The 24,304-nt window shown below is 33.3% G+C and overlaps 1 protein-coding gene across 2 annotated transcripts; it reads left to right on the top strand.

Annotated features, from left to right (window-relative positions):
• The first annotated feature begins 820 nt into the window (after nucleotides 1–820).
• Nucleotides 821–13,697, top strand: LOC124367115 (delta-aminolevulinic acid dehydratase-like). Of its 2 annotated transcripts, XM_046823770.1 has the most exons (8): nucleotides 821–1,010; nucleotides 2,151–2,249; nucleotides 2,629–2,727; nucleotides 4,754–4,874; nucleotides 7,036–7,268; nucleotides 9,081–9,197; nucleotides 11,909–12,008; nucleotides 13,566–13,697. In XM_046823770.1, the coding sequence occupies exons 2-8, from the start codon at nucleotides 2,211–2,213 to the stop codon at nucleotides 13,631–13,633; spliced, it is 777 nt and encodes a 258-aa protein (XP_046679726.1). In that variant the 5' UTR covers nucleotides 821–1,010; nucleotides 2,151–2,210; the 3' UTR covers nucleotides 13,634–13,697. The 2 variants fall into 2 exon arrangements, with proteins under 2 accessions (XP_046679726.1, XP_046679725.1); XM_046823769.1 differs by lacking the exon at nucleotides 2,151–2,249.
• Nucleotides 13,698–24,304: the final 10,607 nt, after the last annotated feature.

The following is a 24,304-nucleotide window of genomic DNA, read 5'->3' on the forward strand; positions in this document are numbered from 1 at the left end:
GGATTAAGTAACTTGGTCACGGCCGCTTTTATCAGTGTCGTTATCAATTGGACATGGATCAATTAATCGAGAGTAGCCTTTCTTACCTTGCATTTAAACGATACAAAGTGTAGTGTACTTTGATGTTTAACTTCTCATTCAGCTCGAAATGTTTTGTTTCCTAACTTTTGCAGAACCGATAAATCTAAAATTCTTCCAACGTATCTAATTTGTTACCTTTTGGACGTACATTTTAAACCTCATGTCATCATGACTATTGTCCATTTGCGCGATCACGATCCACCAGGTGTTGTGCGAAAGTGTACCTCTGTTTGGCTTACGTTCGGTCAGACTTATGCTCACAATAACGTGTTTTGAAACTACGCCTTGTTTGACGGATGTGTGCGTTAGGACCATCGCGATATCTGACATAACACACTCCTGTTTTCAAGCTTTCTGTCGTTTTTTGTTTAGATTTGGGGCGGGTTTGGTTAGAGGGTTTAAATGTTAATTCAAGTCCATGTTTCTTTAATTGTCTTTTAAGGTCATATTCTACGGCGTGTCTGAATTCCACACAAATACATTTTTAACTTTGTTATTCCAGCGTTTTCCATTTATTTTATTTTTTGTGTTTTTTATTGAGATTTTTACCCACACAAAAAACTACGTGCTGAACAAAAAGTTAAACTAAAAAAAAAACACTCCATTTTCAACGCTTTAACACAAGAAAAGAAAGGCCGTTCTCGATCAATTGACCCCTATCCAGCTGATAACGACAGTGCTAACAGCGACCGTGACGAATTACTTAATCACGCTATTGCAGACTCTTACCTGTCCAAGGCCGAATAGCATGGGCAGGCCAACCAAACGTGATCATAGTGTTTTAAAAATATTTTATCTTAGTGTCCGTGTCCATGTTCCTGTATGTGTCCGTGTTTGTGTTTCTAATGAATTACGACTTTTAATGCAGAAACATTTTAATGATTGAATGTACCACTGCTTTAGCAATGACGTTTGTAACATCGAAACGCGTAAGCACAATACTATATTTGAATTGCTGACAAAAGGCATGTAACCCTATTTAAATACCGTGTAAGACACCTATACTGTATCCTTGGTAGCGAGTGTGTTGTATTATTACTCTAGCTTTACTACACAATGTTAATACTTTGTTTACCATGAATCTCAATGTTTGATAATACAAAGGTCCACACACCTCTACTGTACCCTTTGGTAGCGAGTGTGTTGTATTATTACTCTAGCTTTACTACACAATGTTAATACTTTGTTTACCATGAATCTCAATGTTTGATAATACAAAGGTCACCACACACCTCTACTGTACCCTTTGGTAGCGAGTATGTTATATTATTACTCTAGCTTTAGTACACAATGTTAATACTTTGTTTACCATGAATCTCAATGTTTGATAATACAAAGGTCACCACACACCTCTACTGTACCCTTTGGTAGCGAGTATGTTATATTATTACTCTAGCTTTAGTACACAATGTTAATACTTTGTTTACCATGAATCTCAATGTTTGATAATACAAAGGTCCACACACCTCTACTGTACCCTTTGTTTGCAAGTGTGTTGTATTATTACTCTAGCTTTAGTACACAATGTTAATACTTAGTTTACTATGAATCTCAATGTTTGATAATACAAAGGTTACCACACACACCTCTACTGTACCCTTTGGTAGCGAGTATGTTATATTATTACTCTAGCTTTAGTACACAATGTTAATACTTTGTTTACCATGAATCTCAATGTTTGATAATACAAAGGTCACCACACACCTCTACTGTACCCTTTGGTAGCGAGTGTGTTATATTATTACTCTAGCTTTACTACACAATGTTACTACTTTGTTTACCATGAATCTCAATGTTTGATAATACAAAGGTTATCACAAACCACTACCACAGCCTGCGGTAAAGAACACATTAATCCCATTGTGTGACATTCATTAGTGATGGTCAGAATCTTTAATTACTAATCAGATATTGCACATCAACGAAGAAAGCTAAAATATTGCATAATTATTAATGTCTGATGTATCATAGCAAAGGCAAAATATATGTCAGACCACTGGTATTCAATGGTTTGGCAGAGTCAATAGCATGGTACATATTGATTATTCATTTTTTTAATTCTGTTGTAGAGGCACAGAGTGTAATTAGATATTATTCACTGTGATATTTTTAACTCGGTCATTCAGGAGATGTTGGAACTATTCGATTACCATCTTTCAGTTACCAAGGTGAGTTGCTATTGGTACAGTTGGTGCGTTATAATCTTTCTACGATATATATAAATATTTTTGTTACGAGATATATAAATATGTAAAAAATGTCAGTTAAAACTTAAAGTAAATATATAAAACAATAAGAAATAAACAATAACTTTAAAAATATCAAAGATTTGTGTAAACGACCACATCTATGAAATAAGCTTTGTGGAATTAACAGCCAAAATCAGTTTAAATTTACTTTTACTGGTAACATTTACTAGATTGGGATGAAAATTTTTCTAATTGTGTTATCGTTTCAAATTATTTGTTCTTCAAAGAAATATGAGTAAAAATTTTAGTTTATCTAAATATTCTAAAATGAAAAGTTGAAATCTGTGTATAATTTTAGGATACCAATGGATCCAGTGCTGATTCGAAAGACAATCCAGTGCTCCAAGCAATTCCCATGTTAAGATCTTCATTTCCAGATCTTGTTATTGCATGTGATGTAAGTATATTCTCTGGTGTTTCATATAAGCCCAATATTAAATAAAAAAACTTTTTTATTTTGTATATATCGCTAACTACATTTATTTTTAACCCTAGATCTGATGCCATAGTAAAAGTTCAAAATGGTCACCCTGTTTATAGCACTAAGGAAGCTTTTTTTAAATTGCCAAAAATGTATGCCACAACCAAATAATATGTTGCTCTTTTGTCAGATACTATAGATAATAGCTGTAATGTGGAGTCATTGCCTCATAGTCAACAAAATTCTTCCAAATTAGATCTTAAGACATGACACTAGATGCTATGCAGACTGAATTTGTGTTCATCAAACGATATTCTGTTCATCTTGGAAAGCAACCAGATTCCTCTAATCCAAACACAAAGGATCAACTGGTTTAGTACATTATAGCTCTGTCATGAACCAGACAAAGCATTCATGTTTGGGTGTAGTTAGTCCATGGACAGGCTTTCACAATGTCTTGGCTATCACTGCACTATATTTCAGGTGGAGATTTGTGCTGACTCTGCCTGTGCTTCACTAAGATTATGGAGGGGCTACCATAACACAACCTGATATTCTCCAATAACCAAGCACCTTTGCTTGCTCTTGACTCCACACAGATCACTTAAAAATTAATCTGGGATTGTTCCACACCTTATTGGCACTCGGCTTTCTAAACGATGTTCAGTTGTACTGAGTGCTGGGGCTCATGAGATCACAGGCTGACCTGGGGCTCATGAGATCACATGCTGACCTCTTGGCTAAAAAAGGAGCTCATGTCACATTTGAAGGTCTTGCAGGTCCTGCTGGCATAGCCAAACTGTAGTATTAGCCATTCCCAGACTGTGAGCACAGTAAACAATGTGTTCACAGTTGAAGATGGCAGTGTCAATCTAGCCATAAACTCTGCAAGAAACTTCTTAGGAGCCTCAATGTTGTTTTATGCTGGTTCATTGTGTGGATAGGGCAGAGATAACCTGAGGAGGTTAATTGCTTTACTTACTGCTCATGGCCACATCAGGAGTCATTTGACAAAGATAGGATTCTATAATGATGACTTTGCAGCCAGGAAACTGAAACTGCTGGGCATATCCTGTTTGACTGTGTAGCGCTGGCATCTAAGAGAAGAGACTGTTGGAAGCTCCATCTTTGGAGGATGTCAAACTAACCAGGCTGGGAGCCACCATTTTCCACCCTCATGAAAAAAACCAACTTAGGACTCCCTATCTAGGAATCATATTGGGTTGGTACAATGAGTCGCAAGACTGACATGCCTCAGCATGAGAGCTACCTAGATTTTTAATCAACCGATCGAAAAGTCTAGCCCAAAATTTGAGATGAACCCTATGTTGAGTGGCTCAAGCAAATATGTGTAGCCAGAAAATACATTTTATTAAGTTTTTCACATTGATCAAACTATGTTTTAAAGAAAAAAAATGAAATTTGGATCATTTTCAATGCCATACAGAACATTTGCAGTAAATGGAGTGACAACCAAGTTTAAACCCTGACTTTTCTACTTTTGTACTATACACAGCATGTGTATAAACCCAGACAGACACCATAGTTGGACAGTAAAAATCTTTTAAAAACACAACCAGTTTAATAAAGTTTTCATAAAATAATTTTAATACTTTTAACAAGGACAACGGTTCACCCAAGAGGATTAAAAAAAATCATTCTAATGGGATATTTTTAATATGATTAAAGTTTCATTGATTGTCTCATTTGTTTTCTTTTGCAAAGAGGAAGGTATAATGAGACTCTCTCTCGTCTCTGTTCTAATCTATAAATAAAAGATTAAAACACGAAATAAATGTTAAAATACAGTACTTGAGTGTGTTGGCAGGTGTGCCTGTGTTCCTATACAAGTCATGGCCACTGTGGTATCTTGAGTGTGTTGGCAGGTGTGCCTGTGTTCCTATACAAGTCATGGCCACTGTGGTATCTTGAGTGTGTTGGCAGGTGTGCCTGTGTTCCTATACAAGTCATGGCCACTGTGGTATCTTGAGTGTGTTGGCAGGTGTGCCTGTGTTCCTATACAAATCATGGCCACTGTGGTATCTTGAGAGACAACGGTAGTATCCACAACGAACTGAGCATCAAGAGGCTTGCAGAAGTCGCTGTAGCTTATGCTAAAGCAGGTTAGTATATAATGTTGCACTCTTTGTTAAGTTGCAACTATGGAAATAAGCCACAACAACCCTGTCTACTCCAAATGACAGCAGTTTTGCTTGTTTTGTCAACTTACTGTTGATTCCAATATTATTGGTGTCCCTATCGTATCTAAAAGCCAACTTCGTGCATTATTGAAATACAGCTGTGGTATGTTTTGTTCAATCAAATTCTTATACCCTACATATTGTAGTAATTATACAAATAAAAAGAACTGCCACAGATCAACAAAAGTAATAAATAGTAGGAAATACTACATTGAAATCTAAGAAATGAATATAATTTTCTCACTTTTAAAAACAACTAAACCTTCCCCCAATGTCATATTATACTTTTAGGAAAGATAAAAAATTCTATTAAAAGAAACGACAGGACCTTTAAAATAATTACAGAAAGGAGCAGAACATAAAAATTACAATATTTAAATAGTCAAAACCATCCTTCCACGGTGTAAATAGCGGAGAACATTTGTCCGATATTATACATCGGAACCAAATGGTTCTACGCAAATTTAAGTATATCATCATGTATTTTTAGCCCAACTTAGCTGTATTCAATACTGTATCTAAAAAATGTCTAGTTCTTCGAATGAAATGTTTTGAATAAAATAAATGACTCAATTTTATCAAAACCAAGTTGAAGATCTAAAATTAATTCATTAATATCTACGCCTATGTCTACTACACCGATTAAATTCTTATTAATAACATTAAATCATTATATCTTGTTGCAGAGTTTTACAGATGTTATTCACTCAAGTTGGCTTTTCATGGAGGTTCAGATGATGCATTTCTCAACAAAATGATGTGATGCATATCTCAGTTGTTTCAAATTCAAATAATATATTTTATTTTATTTATAACATGAGTGCTCATAGTGAATGTGGGTGGTCTGGATAGTTTATTAAGACTAAGAAAATCTTAGATTTACTTGTGGCCTGTTAAATGTTTGCTGTTCTTAAAATATTTTATCCCCAATATTTTTTAGGGGATTCATTCCAATGTAGTCCCTCTGGCTCTGCCTAATCATTGTTCATGTTGTTCGTTCATCATAAAATATAATACTTAGGAATAAACATGTCCATTATTAAGTAGATACTGAGGAGAACAATGGTTAAACTATTCAGTACCTATAGCAAACTTAAAGACTTTTGAAAAAAAGTAACTATCATTTGATAACAAACTTAATGTTCTTTCTAAATAATATAAAGTATTTTTTAATACTCTACATGACATGGAATGGTACTCTAATATCTCTGTCCTGATTGTGACAAGGTAAAAACAATTACCAAATATAATAACCTTGCACCATATTTGGGTAACTTCTCATGAAGTGCAGACCCATGTGGTTTTAAATTTTTAGATGGACATAGAGATATTATGAGAAAACAAATACTTAGTAATACTACAATACAATCTTGTTTATCCAGATTAATTGTGACCTTAAGTGATCCGGATAGACAAAAATCCAGGTAGTCTGGGAGTACAATAAAACAAGAATATATTATAGACAATAAAGAGTTTATTTTTTACAAATATAACAGAGGAATAGTTTGTTCTACAGAGATAAGATATAAATTTAAGAATTGGAAAGAAAAATGTATTATACTTTTTCATGAAAAATTCAGTCTCTTTTGTTCAACTCTAGTAGACCACTTCTGGGAAGTACGATCTTACAGATGTTTCAAGGCCATAATTTCCCCTGATGTCTTGACGGGCTAACAAAAAAAAAACTGTCCTCTGTTGTCATTGAGTAACAAGCTGCTGATATAATATCCAAGTCAGCCATCACACTGATATTATTGTCAATGTGAAACAAATCATTTACATCTTCTAAATTTAAAATTATTGGCTCATGGGTCTAATTCAACACTGTTAATTTGCCATAATATTGTACGGCCTACACATTATTCCAGACAGTGAGTATGCGTTAACAGAATAACAAACTATGATGGAGAGTCAACAAAAATATTTTATACTGTCAAAAATTTGACTCTTTCCACTCTGTATAACCAGTCCGGATAAGCTGGAGATCCGGATAAATTGGCTCTGGTTGTACGAGTGTTGTACCTATAGTAGCAATTGTTCATCATTGTGCCATTTGAACTAATTGTGTCACAATCAATACTAGGTTGCCACATAGTTGCACCCTCGGACATGATGGATGGGAGGGTGTTGGCCATCAAGGATGCTCTGCGTGAAGCTCAGATGTGCTCATCAGTCTCTCTGCTCTCTTATGCTGTGAAGTTTGCCTCAGCGTTCTATGGACCGTTCCGTGAGGCATCAAAGTCGTCCCCTGCATTTGGCAACAGGAAAGCTTACCAGCTACCTCCTGGCAGTTCAGGCCTAGCAGCTAGAGCAGCGGTTAGTAACCATAGAGCATTCATTTCAGGATGACATTGTGATTTGGAATGGTGTGGAATTTACTATATTTAGATATGATTTTAGTCATCCATTAATTCTTAAGTTCTCACATCATAACTAAATGTAGATGCCTTTGGAAAGAATGCCGCTACATGAATCACAAAGAAACTCAAAGAGTTCAAATTTCTGTATCCCTTAGTTACACGGTATGACATACTTTTTAGTTAGCAAAGAACTTCAGAAAGAAATGTTAACTTACAGGATGTTATTGATATGATTGAAAATGTCAAGTCTCTTTTGGAAAATCGGAGGCTAACTTATTATTGATGCCAAAGAGCTGGCTGGAGAATTGGAGATAGTCCTATAGTTCACCACTAAACTTAAGACTAGACCAAAAATTTGAAGGAACAACTTTGTTATGAAGGAGAAGATTGACCTACAGAACTAGGAAAGAATTCTTTATCAGACTCCTCAATCAACTCCTTTATAGAAAGATTTGAACAAATTCAAAATCAAAGCAGAAAATGTACAATGTAGTCTACAAAGGAAAAGAAAGAACTTAGAGTTTGTTGTAAATCTCTTGAAACCGTTCTAACTTATCAGAAAGAGTGTGACATAGATGGAGACGAGTTAATGGAAGAGCTTCTACTTCTATTACTTAAGCTACCAAAAAAGAGCACAACCGAACATACATTGTTTTACCTAACTGTAGATTCATATATTGACACATTTTCTAACACATTTATCAGCTTACAAATTTTCCTTACTATCCCTGTTTCAGTTAGTTGCCAATGGAGAAAAAGTTTAAAAAAATTCAAGTTGATTAAGAATTATCAATTCAAGAATTATGACTAACTCACTGGAACAACTGAGTGATTCGGCAACACTAGCAATAGAAAAAAAAACTTTAAATTCTATGGACTTGGATATGAATGTAAGAGATTTTGCCAAACAAAGGGCCAGAAAAATATATTTTTGTATTTCTCAAGTTTTTTATATATCTACAATAATAATGATTTAATCCCCTACTCATTATTTTAATAGTGATTTCTATTACCAAATCAAAGTATTCAGTGCTCCTACTCCTGCAAAATGTTATATTAACTCACTTGTATCTAACCTGATCAAAATAACTAGACTTTTATTAACATGACAGAATACTCTTCTAGGTTATTAAGTTTTGAATTTTTTATTTCCACATTATTTAAGTGATCAATTCAATACATAATGAAAATATATACAAAATAATTTGTCCACCTATATTTACAGACTCTTGAATTTTGCCACATTGAACTAAATCCATTCAAGAATGCCAGGTTCATAAATATAAGGGGCTAATAGGTTTATCAGGTGAGTACAGAATCAGCCAATTACAATATTGTCCTCATGATAGCACTATGCTATATAACACGACTTGTGGAAACTATAACTGTACCAAACAAATTGAAACTTGGTACAAAAATCGATCTTATAAGTTCATTGGCCAGCTTGGTACACTACTTCGTTTCAATAAGGCGGCCGTCCAAACTGAAAAATTCACAGATCCATTATTTATGAACCTAGAGAAAAAAACAAAATATGCTCTGAAATTCTTATATCATTACCAAAACATTATTTTTATAGGTAACACTTTTGTTTTATCTCAAATGGTTTTAGAAATATTGATTACCATAGATCCCATGAGAATGCCTTTTTTAGTTGTCCCAAAATCCGACCTAGCCGGAAGGACAGTTCTCTATTAGTAGTAGATAGAAATAATTTTCTGTTCATTTCTCCTAAGACCATTAAAATGTACTAAAATCGAGTTGTTAGTCAAGGGATGTGGACGAGGGGTGTGACTTGCTCATGGTGAAACCTGGTATCGCATACCTGGACATCCTCCGCCAGACCAAGCAAGCCTACCCGAATATACCTCTGTTTGTATATCAGGTAAGTGCCAATCACTTTCACATGGCATTTAAAAGAAATTCTTTTGTAGAAGAATATGTAAATTAATAATTGTACTTATTTAAAACAAATAGAAACTATACCTGTTTTATTATTGAAAGAGCTGGTGTTTGTACAGTTGAACCTCGATAAGACAAATTTAAAGAGCTATGGAAAAGATTTGTCTTATCGAGGTATGCTTAATAAAGAGGTTTGTTTTATCAAGGTTTAATACTGCTGTTTTTAATACTGCTGTTATTCATCTTATTATTGATGCCAAAGAGCTGGCTGGAGAATTAGAGATAGTCCTAGAGTTCACCACTGAACTTAAGACCAGACCAAACATTTGAAGGAACAACTTTGTTATGAAGGAGAAGATTGACCTACAGAACTAGGAAAGAATTCTTTATCAGACTCCTCAATCAACTCCTTTATAGAAAGATTTGAATAAATTCAAAATATCCTCGCTCTGAGATATCTTCTATAAAACAAAGATTTTTGTGGCCAACCTCTATAATACGAATCATTGTTAACCTAACTAAAGCTATTTTCCAATATAGTCCTAGATCAGAAAAAGATTGCAACAGTTTTTAAAATATAATATCCATGTATGTATTTAATGACTGGTACGTATGGTTTTAGAAACTTTTACATAACAGATCAATGTTTCACATAAAATAAAAATTGCTAAAGTCTTGAAAAAGTTATCAATTGTTTACCTGTATAAATGGTTGCTATGTCCAAAGTGGAATCTAACTCGACAATAATTTGTGGTATATAATTATACAAAATTATTCACTAAACTTTCGTTTAAACAATTTTTCTCCACAAAAAACACTTTAGTACATCAATAGCTTCTCTTGTGTCTTTCTTTGACAGTCCAGGTTGATCACTCTCCGCCCATACATCCTCATCATCATCTTCTTGAGGATTCGAGGGTTAAGCCAGGATATCTTCATCCGTTAGATCTCCACATTCTGCTATATCATCATTGAAGTCAACAAATTCTTCAAACTCCATTTCTTGGCCCCCAGTACTTCGTTATATTTGCTCCAGTCCTGAAGCAGGATGGGTGGGGTGCATCAGCTGCGATTTCATGTTGAGACACGCGTTTGTGTCACTGTTTGTTTTGAAAATTATGTACTAAAGAGATCGAGAGCAGAAAATATTACTCCTATAGAGGTCGTGTTCATCTTGTAGAGGTTCTGTGCTAAGATTATTCGATGTATAGAGTTTATCAGTCTTAACCCAATCATAAAAAAATCCACCTTACGGAGGATTTCATCTAATTACAATGCTGTATAAAGGTGTTTTTAGCATTGAGTGTAACAAAAGTTTCAAGGGGATCTGAAAAAAAATTTCTTATCGAGGAATTGGTTTTATTCAGGTTCTTACTAACGAGATTTGACTGTAGTTGTAACAGTTCAGGAGTTGATCAAATTTCATTGTGTAAGAAAAAACCTAGTCTTTCATGGAATCGATAGATAAATTCTCTGTGAGAATCATTGATCACCTAATTTTGGCGGGGATCAAAATGGGAAGTCCTCAGAATGGTTAAAAATGTAAATAGAGATAAATAGACTGTGTCACAATATTTTCAGATAAGCTGTTGGAAATAAAAACATTCATTATCCTAGGGCTAAAACAATATGGTTTAACTGTTTCTTTTCCATTTTAAATGTAACCTTGTCCTTATTAATTCTTTTTGTATAAACAAAATTTTCTGAAAATGTTTAATACTAGTGGAGGATCTGTAAATGTTTATACCATATACGAGGCCTTTAGTGAATCCTGACTGCAAAGTTCAGAAAAAGGGGGGGAGGCTATCTCTGAACCAGTATTATTAATCTTGTACTGTAAAGAATTTTCCCCTTATTCTATTTGAAAAAAAAAAAAACGCTTGTGATCAATGGGCACAAAAGCTTAATGCTAAGGAAGAGATCTGCCTCTATGTACAAGTAATTTAGATTGATGATTATCAAGATAAAATAGATATACAGGATTAAATAGGATGACAGGATTATGAACATTTTCCATTGCTATGGATTACAAAAAGTGAAAAATGACATTTCAACAGGTCGTATTTGCGCTCTTCCAGTGTCCTGAACTTTAAGTTAAGGAAGTTAAGAAATGAAGTACCATGATTATGACTTCACCAAAGGCAAATTCATCAACAAAGATGTTATTCTAGAAGTTAACCTCAAACTCAACACCGCACACAGTATGATACACTTATCACAGGAAACAAATGTATCATCCTTTTTTATAAAAAAATATGGTAAAACTTTATAATGCTTTTATTATTCAAAGAAATTCATAATAATTCTTCAAATTGTTGACTAAAACGTAAATTAAAAATTATTTTAAAATATTTGATACAACTTTTATATCTTTAAGGATTGAAATGAAGTGATTTCAAGATGACTGTACAAATCTATTTGCCTTATGTACATCAAATAGGCAACAATATCCCATTTATTTTCAATATAAAGTTTTCTTAAGTGTTCTAAACAAACGATCTTTGCTGTTCAATATCATCCCCCTCACTGAAATGTTTAATTCATAAATGTTACATTAAAATTCAAATTTCAAGCTTATATTTTAACGCAGGAAACCAAAATTGTAGTGTATTAATAAAACCTATTTCTGTTTGTAAGTCTTATATTAATGGGTTAGAAAAATTAATAGAAAATATTAAATGGCAATTTTGACAGGTATCTGGTGAGTACGCCATGCTGTATCATGCAGCCAAAGCAGGTAGTTTCAGTTTGGAGGACGGCGTGGCTGAAACATTAACGGCTTTTCGTAGGGCAGGTGAGTTAAGATCACCAACTCAAACTCATAGGAAATTAAGTTCTAATATAATAAACATGCATAGTGCCAGCAGGATAGTTTTAAAAATAGGGAAAGGACAGAAACAAGGAGGAAAGTAAGAATGGGAATACCGCATAGATATATAAAACTAAAGACTACTTTAAATTACTTTAATTACAACATTGCAATATTAAATATCAGTTTTATTTCATCATAGATATAATTTTTTTATTTGTTCCTTATTATATTTGTATATTAAGTTTTCATCTTTTAAGAAAGCTGAACATAATATATTTTATCCTCATGTAATTATTTAGTAACTGGATGGATTTTCTTGGTTTTTTCCTCTTAGTAAACCATTCTCCCAGTAATTTGACATTGTTGGGGGTGGGGTTGCATTGTCATTTACATGCAAACATGTTTAGTTTAGTTTTTTTTGTTAACGCTTTTGTTAAAGTCGTGAACATGTTTTAATGTATGACTGTACGTTTTTAAAAATTCAATGAATAAGTTTATGTTATTAGTTTGCCCAAAATATTATGGTTATGTATAATTATTGTGGTTTTTTATTTAGAGATGTCATAATTAATTAATATGACTGTTAAGTAAGGTTAACGTTTTCCAGGAAGGTTCACTTCTTTCTGTTTTGTACCTTCCAGTTGATCCTACACTAGGCATAGCAAAAACTGGTGTGTCATTTAAAACTGGGCAACCAAAGGAATGTCCAGAAATGGCACATCACCAACCACAAAGGATATTGGGGTGAAAGGTTGATTGATAGGTCTAGTCCACTGCGGAGGATGACTGCTGGAGTTGGTGGGGCTCCCTAAGTATTAAAGGCATAGACATAAGGGTGTGCCACATGTGGCTACTTAGACTGAAGCTGGCCTCCCCTTCTTCCAGGAAACACATGACTGGAATTAATGCCCAAAGTCCTCCTTCATGGACCCTGACAGGGGCGGCCCCTACCCGTAACCTTACCCATCTAGAATATCCTGTCACTCCAAAAGTAGCGCAAAGGTTCTTTTAGGACTAAGTGCAATTTCTCAGCTTCTTATCTTGTGTTTTCTATCCTACAACTGATCTCTTTAAATTTATTGTACTCTCACATGTAGAAGCCAACGTTGGAGACCACACAGCTCTGGTGGCCTTCTTGTTATATATATAGTGAGGTTTGTTAGGCTGCCTAGTTAGATACCAGACGCTGCAATAAAAAGGAAGGTGAACTGGAGCTAAACTCAACACTCAATAACACGATTGGTGTGACTCGAAAATATGCTACTGAATTTACAATCCATTACGATAAAGAAACTGAAAATTACCAAGGTTAAAATTTAAAAATCAAATTCACTGATTTTATTAGAAGCCTCATTCAAGTAGATTTGTTAATATTCCACTGTAATAATAATTATGTATAATTTGAAAAGTGGAAAGGAGTTAAAGTTTAAGGTCTATAACTTTAAGATAACACTTATTTATTGAAACTAGTTATTTGATTTAAAGAAAATATAATTAAATTTCGTATACCGTAATTATTCCATGAATGCATTTTTTCAGGAGCTGACTGTATCATAACATACTTTGCTCCATTAATCTTGGATATGTTGGCAGAAGGCAAGTTATAGGTTAGTTTGTTTTGCACTTATTATATTGTTAATGTAATAAATCAGGAAACTGTTTTTATACCTATTGTTGTACTTATTTTACTTGAAAAAAACATACACTTAGTACTTATTGCATTAGAATGTAAAAATTCTTTATGATGAGTATAATGTATTAAAGAACGTGAAATCAAGAAAAGAGTGTTACAGATTATCCTGTTGCAAAGAGAACTTAGTGCATTATAGAAGAATTTAGGATGCTGGAAACCAGAAGAGAACATGATCATAGGGCAGACCAAAACAAAGTATTTTGATTGAATCAGTTTATACACCACTCCCCTATGATGCCAATTCTCTTCCCCCCCCCCCCAATGAACTAATTGTCCCTTCACATATTTTTATTTTACACCTATTCCTGTTAAACGAGTTTTATATTGAATATAAAATTAGCTGAACATTTAAATGTAGTAACTAGTTTATTTCAATAGAAAATTCATTTTGTAAGCTGTAAGAAAATAAAATGACCTGAAAGTAAATCAGAGAAAAAATAACTTAATAGTTTTAACATTTTGAGAACTTTTGCCTATGTTTTGTGGCTATGGAAAACTGATCGTGGAGTTCATTTTGAAAATCTCCCCAAAAATGTATATGAGCTCTTGGCGGGAGATAAAGGTCACTTTTTGGTGAGGCCGACATAATTATCTAATCACCTTTATTAAAAAGTACAATGTTGATAGATTTAAGATGACAGATTTCATTAGTTAACAACGGCCAATGTCCAAAAACCCATTAACCTTTCAAAACAATATAATTTAATTCTTTCTGCTCAAGTGTGGGGAGGGAGAGCTCAGTCACACACAAAGCTCACAAGTTCAAATGTTGGGCTGGCCCCAAACAAGTTCATTAATACAGTATCATTATATGTAGGCAAATGTAGTCACTTTGTTTGCTGGTAGTGTTGATCATTGACATCTGCTGCTACATCCAGATTTGTTCAAGCCATTTGAACATGGTTTAAATGTTAAATAAATATAAAACTGAAGTGTTTCTAGAAACTGAAAAGTTTCTCGTCTTTTGCTCGTTTATTGCTCTCTAAAACACTGCCTGGATGTAACAGTTTACTCTGCTGTTATATTATATTATACAGTTTAGCTTCTATTAATAGTATTTTTATTTAATAGTCAATGGGTATTGAAGTAAAAGAGCATTGAGTGTAAAGTATGTAACTTTTTAGTCTTCAGTACTTTCATTTACGTTATTTTAACTAGTATATTTTTGAAAGTTTTAAAATATAGTTTTATTCTGGTGGTTTTAAATCAAAATAATGCTTATTCAAAAATATCAAAATATCAGAATTCATTTTTAAGTTTCAAATTGTTTTATGTTATGTTTTAAAGTACAAGTACAGTATGTATAATGTTGTCTGAAAATGTTATGAATCACTTCCTTGTGTTTGTAAAAGTCAGCCAAAAGAATACAAGCAATGTTTCATTGTTACTTCAGGATAAAAAAAAAATAGCTCAAAACCACTGTTATTTTAGTTCTTTTATAAAAAAGTTTATTATTTCAATAAATGAAAAAAAACACAAACTTATAACACACAAACAATAAACTAATAAACTTATTTTTTTATAACACAAACTTTAAAAATAAAAAGGTTTTGTTCTATATAATATTATTCTTTATTTATATGGAAAGAAAAAAAGTCATTAGCCTTCCAGGCAAAGGGTGTAGCCAAGGGGGGCAGGGAGGGGTTGCTGAGAATATAAAAAAGTTACCAAATGTAAAGCAACCAAAGTCCTAAATGTTTGACTTGACTGGTCCTTGAAGTGGTCAAGAAGTGTACAAAAAACCCTCAAAAATTATGTTTTAACTAACCAAATCAAAAAAGAATCTGTCGACCACTATCATACTTTTCTCATTCTCCATATCAGCTTGCCCCTCCCCCCTGGGCCATTGGCTCACAATGCCCCTGCTTCCAGGAATGAAATAGACCATTTTTAGAGTATACATGTGAGATATTCAGATTTAGCTCAACATCTAGAGTTAGATTGAAGCTAACGTGTTCCACTTAATTGGAGTGGAAAGGTTTAAACAGTGAAGTATATAATAATTTCAATGTGTTAATCATACTAAGTGTGACCAAACATACATAATTAACCTCTATCTCATAAGGTATCTACTGTAATCATATTCAGTGAGACCAAACAGACACACTCATCCTCTAAGGTGTAAGGCATTGGCTGCAGTCATTGTGATAATCATAGTTGGATTCTCCAATTTCTGAGAATTTACAGATACAGATACTGATCAAGATACAAACAGGCATCATTTTTAGAAAGGTAAAAACAAAACAAAAACAACTAGTTTACAAAGTCAGTGCTAGTTCATGCCATGCTTTATTTGGAGCACAAAGTTTATTTATTTGCCAATTGCCATGGTAACTCCTTCCAGGTTAAAAATTCATCGACACTATAAAAGGGTCTATCTGCTAGCCAAGATTTTAATTTATTCCTTAACACTTTCAGCTCCAAGACCTTCAAGGATGCCCGGGTAAGGTATTGAAAAACTGCTCCTGCATAGGAGGGTTTTGCTTCAAAGAGCTTCAAGCGATGGGCCAACGCTTCACATGATAGGCAGTGTGTCGCTCATTGATTCCCAGAAGACCTGCTAGTGTTATAGACTGGAGGATATATATATATATATATATATATATATCAATTATATATAAATATATATATATTTATTTATTACAGTTAATACTCTCAGACTTTTAAAGACTGGCCTGCAACTATCTTGCATTTTCATTCCTTCCATGGTTCAGATGGCTCTCTTCTGTAAGATTATTACTTGTAAGTTACATGCTAAAGTTCCATCCCATACTAAAATTCTATAGGATATGAGGCTCTCAAAAATCCACTGAATAATACCTCATAGCTGTTATTTTAAGTGACTCGGATTACACACTTGTAAATTGGGAAGATGTCAAATAGTGTCATTAGTATTAAAAATAAACTATTATTGTAATGAAATAAAATAATATAATTTTGTGTTAAAACATTATATTAAAAGCAATCCGCACTTTACTAAATATTGACATTTTTAGCATTACTATCTGTTTTGAACTAAAACTTGTTAAATATAACAAGTAATGTAAATATAAAACAACAATTTTGCTAAAAAGGCACTTAATAGAATAAAATGTTCCCGTAACCCTTTTTCTCACGAAAAAAAACATTTTTTGCCAATAATAACAATTCTCAGGGATAATAATATTTTTAATTATAAATCTCACAAATCCCTGTCTTGCCTAGATGTTGTCAGTCATTAAAAAATTTCAAAATAAATTTTAAAAGTAAAAGTGTGTGCCGATTTTGTAGAAAACCATTAAACACATTTTGTAGAACATGTGGCTACATGTACATGTTCACAGTAAAACATTCCTGAAAAACTCAAAATATGTTCTACAATCAGCATAAGTGAACCATTATCAGTAATTCCTCTCAGTTTCACCTGAGAAGGGAACTCCAAACCTCTTTGTTCTGAGATAACCAGATTCAAAGTGATTTTGTACGAGGAAAATCTGTTATTAACATAAAATTGTAATTCGGGACAGAGGTGACTAATTATCCCAATATTACCTCAGTTTTGTGACGTGCAGACCACTAAATGCAGGCACTCTACTCAGGTTCAATAACACTTGTGCTACATCGAGTTTATGACGTCCTACATCTGTGTCACATGACATATATCACCACAGGGCAAGAAGCAATTAACAAATATTATAAACTTGTGGAAGGAAAGAGTATTGTAAATTAATATTTACTAGTATTGACACCAAATGTACACTAAACTTTATTAACTAAACCGACCTTCTTTATTGGGCCTATGTAGAAAATTAAATATGTTGGTTAAAAAAACTATTTGTAATGCTTCTTAAAATATCTAAAACAATCGATCTTCATTTTCTGTGACTTATTTATATTTTATTTTGCAGACAAATTTATGATGAAAAAAATCATTAGCAGATTTCATTAAGATAATCAAAAGAAAAGGAACAGTATAAATTAGTTAAAAAGATAGATTAGCTTTAGTAAAACACCAATAGCAATCAGCCCTTGAAACAATTGGTAGAATATAAATCAACCTACTCTAACTGCTGGTTTCACACATTGCAAAAACGATTTCACACGAGCAAAATTTTCAACTAATATGAAAAATTAACCCATTGAATAGGTTTTATCAAAAAGTGAATAAAATAATTAATTGTTTTAATCGGTTGTTCCCATCACTACCACTAGCTTATTTGCACAGTAGTCGTCGACACCTGTCAACTAGCAGTCATTGAACTAAATGCCAGTTGGGAAATGGATGCAAATGTGGACAAAGTAAGCATAATTACGATGGACTCTCCCAGATTTTCAAGCTGTTCATAGAAGTTTGAACCTCTGTTCAGAAGTGATGTGGCTCTCCCCTTTCCTGTAGGTACTAAATATTCTCCACCGTCTTAAGAATGGACAGTCCGAACCCAGACCTACCGTGCCTCAACTCAGTTTGAACACATAACTGATATAACCAAACAACTTCTTTTGATGTGCAATATTGATGTCGGCTGTAGCCAAATGACATTGAGTGTTTCCCGATAAGAACAATGTTAAACTAATGAAGTTTTATGCCTTATTTTTAGTCATAGAATTATGGGAGATTTCTCATTTTAAGGATATTATTATATTATATACATCTCCAAAAGTTTTTTTAGTTTTTAAAACATTTTATGGGTTATTCAGACAAAATTTTAAACTTTGTTTTACTTCATCTTTTAAATATTCAAAAAGTATACACTTTACATAAAAACTATCTTTTAAATGATGCTGCGATTAAAAATAAGGGGGTAAGTACCTGAGGTGTAGCATTGTTCTTGTGGGGAAAACTCAAGATTAAACCCTACCTACGACAGCCCTGTCTTTACTACAGCTGGCTCTTAATGAAGAGTTGCTTAAGACATGGGACTTAGACTGAACACTGAGAATTGTTCTGTTTTGTATTTTTGGTCAGCATCTGTAGAGGACGTAATGAATGCAGGCGGTCTGTGTGTTGCTTTTAGGAATAACTGTTTGGAGAGTAAGAAATGTGTAAAAGTCTTATGAGCCACAATTGACTTTGAGAAAAATGTTCTGGAATACATAGAAAAGATTTTTCAAAGTGGGCCAATTTGCTCTCCATGAGAGCTCTCTGTAGGCCTCTTCCTAAAACGCAAGCTGTCTACGCGTGACTATTACAGAGCGGCACATCTGACAAGGATGACAACTGTTGTATGTAAGATTGGAGCTGACAAAGGAAGCTTTCACGTACTTTGGACTAGATACTGGATATACAGTATTGCTTGAATAAAATTATGTGTTTGATGATCTAACCCAAAAATGTAGCCAGAAAATCATTTTGAGGGGTTAAGACAACTGATATTTTCCCGTAGTGAACAGAAAGTAAGGCCCCAATTTGTTCCTTAAAAAGTTCATGACACCTTTCTATCTTTCAGCAGTACATGTCAGTACTACTGAATTATTTAAATAATAATAATCGTTTACTAAAAGGTAATTGAATATTTGGAGGGAGTACAGACCCCTTGGACCCCCTCACTGGCTACGCCCTTGATCTAACCTGTTCTATTTCAAAGTTAAAACAATTTTAGTTCAGATATAGTTACCTAAGTTTAGATACTATTATAGGTATTGGCATGAATTAATTTGTAAAATAGTGTTGTAAGATTGAAATTTTCTCATCCTTATTTATTTATTTCATAACAACTGGGGATGATGTCTTACATAAGCTTTGAAATTTTCCTACCACTGTATCAAGGATGGTGAGAGGAGCTCCTTAATCTCATCCACTAAAATTTCATCTTTGACAGGTATCACAGAAGAAGGATGTAGGAGTAAAGAAGATAGGTTCAGCGGTCCATGTTTCCCCATCTATAATTAACAAAAAACCGCTATAATATTGGCAACTTTTAGTTAATTCATAACCTGATTTAAGTTATATTGTTGTGACCTGACAATCTAAAAAAATTCAAATCCAAATGTTTTAATGTGAATGTTGAGTTTAGCTCCATTTCATCTTCCTCCAAGTGCAGTGTCTGGAGTCTGACACTGTCACAGATTTGCCTCCTGGAATCTGGACTCATTTTCGTTTGAAGAGATCCAAGAAAGGTTGGTGATGAAGAAGCTCAAATGAATACATTGGTTCAACATGAGATCACCTAGGCTTCAAAATATAGTGTATTCTATGAGAAGAGGTATTCTCATTGTCTCATCAGGTGCACAATTGGTGTACCATGATGCACTATGATGTTTTATACACAATCTCTAAGCACGGTGGAGCAACCATCCTCTACACATAAAGCAGCTATGGTGAGAAGGGTTGATTCAATATGAATGTTGAATTTAGCTCCAGTTCATCTTACTCTTAGCACAGCGAATGGAATCTGACACTGTTATAGACTTGATTCCTGGATTCTGGAGTCATGTTTGCTGAAGAGAACTGGAGCTAAACTCAATATTCACATTGAATCAACCCTTTCCATCGTAGCTACATTATGTGCAATGGTTTCAAAATGAAAATTATTTGAAATCTTTGTGATTAAATTCTATAAAGAACAACAAATCAGTAAACTATTCCAAGAAACCCTCATTGGCCCAAAAGCATTGCATTGTACTTATGGGCACTTATGGGTTACAATTAAAAGAAAGCTTACTCCGAAAATGCTTTAATTATTTACTAGTTGTTAAACACATTTTAAAATATAAATTAAATTTATATTTTTAGTAGAAATATTCCACTAAAAATTTATTTTCACTTCGATAACAAATAAGAGTCAGCATCATTCATTTTAGCAAAACCAGAAAATGGAAGCAAACAAATTGTTGATGCTGTTGGAAAACACAAAGAATAAACTGATATAGTATTCAAATTCAAATTCAAAATATTCTTTATTTACAGTTTCATCAAGAAATTGCAATGGCGTCATATAATAATGAACCTAAAGCTAGATACAATAGTTTGTCTGAACTTAAGAGATAGCTATTACATCAAATGATGTAAAACTAGTATTATACAGGAGTGTTTTTCATAGTAAAATTGGTAAAAATATTATTTAGAATAAAAACATGTAAAATTGGCATTATTTAAAGTGTTAAATAAAAATATTATAACATTCTTAAAGTTATTGATGTAGTTCAAGATCGAAGGAATTCCTTCAAGGAGTAGGCTGGTCTGTCTATCAGCCACTTATGTAGTTTTGTTTTCAGTTGCTTTCCCTTCAGTGACTTCAGAAATTGTGGTAGACTATTGTGGAGTTTCCGGCCGATGTAAGATGGTTTTCTAGTGTACTGGGTAGTGTGGTGTGCTGGCAGAATGAAGTCGCTTCCTCGTCTGGTGTTGTAGGTGTGGGTACTTGTACCTTTTGGTAGATCTGTCTCGTTAACCCTCAGGATTACTGCTTTAATGTAGAGGTTTATGACAGTCAAAATCCCAAGCGATCTGAAAGCTTCTCTACAACTGTCTAAGGGTTTAATGTTGGCAAGTATTCATATAGCTCTTTTTTGCAACATCAATATTCGGTGTAGGTTGCTTTCAGAAGTCCCTCCCTAAACAATAAGGCCATACTGTATATGCGACTCCATTAAAGCATGGTATGCTGTTTTAGCTGATAATAAATCTCCAATCCATCCATATTGAAGGGCCCAGAAAAACTTTTCATAAAATAACAGGATATCATAACGGAGTCACTTGTAACTTTACAGCCCTTTAACCTTTCCATGTCAAAATCAATAGGGTTCTCTCTCCCCAACTTGTGAAGGAAACAGGGGTTTTCCAGACACATGCTATCGTTCAATGATACAATATAATCGGAAAACTTCAATAAACTGTTATTATTCATTTGCTACTAAATTATGACCAGCATCTGTTTCAGCAAAACCATATTGACATGGAATATATTTTTTATTTTGTCACTGTTTTTTGGTCTGAAACAATTTGTGTTTCCTAAAATGTGGTAGGTAGTCTTATATAATTTATCACTTGGTTTGACACTAAATAAGGCTAATATTTATTTCAAAATAGCAGTCATTTTGAAATTAGTAAAAAAATACTTTTCACTTTTATTTTTATAGTTTTAAAAAGACTTTTAACAACTCATCACTAACAATTAAACAGTGCATTCTGACATTTGATATTCAATGAATAATAGAAGGAGAACAGTAATGAAAATATAATGGATTATCAAAGGATCTTTCAAAATGTTACAAAGTAATTATTACAAAGACGGACAGACAGTTAAACAGATTGCCGATTTACCTTTTGACCCCAAAATCAATAGAATTCTTTTTTAGACTAATAGGAATCTATGTACTAAGTTTTAAGTCTCTAGGGCATTCTATCAAGAGTTAATGTACAGACAGAGGCAGACAGACTGCTCTTCAAGTGTTCGACCCCAAAATTAGAATAGTCCTTCCTTGGACAAAGAGAAATCTATACATCAAGCTTCAAATCTCTAGGACTTTTCTATCAAGAGTTATTGTACAGACAGAGGCAGACGGACTGCTCTTCGAGTGTTGACTCCAAAATTAGAATAGTCCTTCCTTGGACAAAGAGAAATCTATACATCAAGCTTCAAATCTCTAGGACTTTTCTATCAAGAGTTATTGCACAGACAGAGGCAGACAGACTGCTCTTTGAGCGTTGACTCCAAAATTAGAATAGTCCTTCCTTGGACAAAGAGAAATCTATACATCAAGCTTCAAATCTCTAGGACTTTTCTATCAAAAGTTATTGCACAGACAGAGGCAGACAGTTGCTCTTCAAGTGTTCGACCCAAAAATTAGGATAGTCCTTCCTTGGACAAAGAGAAATATATACATCAAGCTTCAAATCTCTAGGACTTTTCTATCAAAAGTTATTGCACAGACAGAGGTTGGCGGGCTGCTCTTCAAGTGTTCGACCCAAAAATTAGGATAGTCCTTCCTTGGACAAAGAGAAATCTATACATCAAGCTTCAAATCTCTAGGACTTTTCTATCAAAAGTTATTGCACAGACAGAGGCAGACGGGACTGCTCTTCGAGTGTTGATTTCAAAATTAGAATAGTCCTTCCTTGGACAAAGAGAAATCTATACATCAAGCTTCAAATCTCTAGGACTTTTCTATTAAGAAAAGTTACTCAGTCGGATAAACGGACAAACGAACCACCCTCTGACCTTTTGACCTAAAATGCACATGGATTTTCCTTGGGCCAAGAGAAATCTATACATCAAGCTTCAAATTTCTAGGACTTTTCTATCAATAGTTATCACTCAGTCGGATAGACGGACAGACGAACCACCCTCTGACCTTTTGACCTAAAATTGCACATGGTTTTTCCTTGGGCCAAGAGAAAACTGTGTACAAAGTTTCGAGTCCCTGTCTATCAAGAGTTATCACTCAGTCGGATAGACGGACAGACGAATCACCCTCTGACCTTTTGACCTAAAATGCACATGGATTTTCCTTGGGCCAAGAGAAAACTGTGTACAAATTTTCAAGTCCCTGTCAATCAAGAGTTATCGCACAGATAGATAGACAACATCACGATTTAAAGAAGACCCTGTTATGTCTTTATTCATATTTTACACATATGAAAAGTACATACAGTTATTACAAAAGTAGTATTATTTACCCACATTGTTCTGTTAAACACTTTTTCTTGTTGCGCCAGACCAGACACAATTTTTGTTGTTGGAGTTTGGAGCAATGTGCAATGTGCAAAATGAATTTAATTTAGAAGCATTTAAAATTTTTTTCTTCTGTGGCAATTTTGAATAATATTTTATCTGCTGGCAATAAAGATATAAAATAATATACAGGTCTGAATTTTTATATTATTTCATGCAATATTTTTATAGTAGTACACAAAACACAAGTATGTATACAAATATTTTCTGTCACATTATACAAGAGTATACATGTCTACACGTTTTTGTCAAATTATAATACAATTTTTTCACCATTGCTAATTTTTATAATTTTCATATGTATAACAAAATTTTCAGTGTTAAACATTAAAAACTAATTCACCTCATCATAGGCAAAAATTTTATTTTAAGTGTATTTAATTTAATACGTTCTTTTTAGTTTTTATTAGTCTACATTCTTATACTGAATAAAAAACTTTTTCTATTTGGAACGAAATTAATTTAAATTTGAATTTCTTCACTTTCCTAATGGAATTTGCTAATTATGTATTCTATTTATTTTTTGTACATATTTGAGCTTTAGCTTTAGATTTTAATGTTATTTCATTCTATAACTTTTTGCTTTGTTTGTAAACTATGGAAAAGGAAGAAATCTAAGTTAAAAATGTTAATTCATAAATTTAAATACCAGGAAATGTCAAGATGTTGCTACTTTGAAGATATTTTACATAATTTTCTTCATGGTACTTTAAATATGGTTCACTTATCTTATTTTTAATATAAAGATGTTTTTGGCTTTTGGATTTGCCACATCCCTATCTCACTGTATGTAATTTGTAATACTATATTACTGACACATATTAAATATATACTTTTCTGTAAGTAAATTACACTTGCTAATTATTGTTGAAAACAACATTTATGTTCTTGTGAATTTGTAAATTGTTATAAATCATAAGTCCAATAAACGT

Source organism: Homalodisca vitripennis, chromosome 8 (assembly GCF_021130785.1).
Source record: "Homalodisca vitripennis isolate AUS2020 chromosome 8, UT_GWSS_2.1, whole genome shotgun sequence".
In the NCBI taxonomy this organism is placed as follows: domain Eukaryota; kingdom Metazoa; phylum Arthropoda; class Insecta; order Hemiptera; family Cicadellidae; genus Homalodisca; species Homalodisca vitripennis.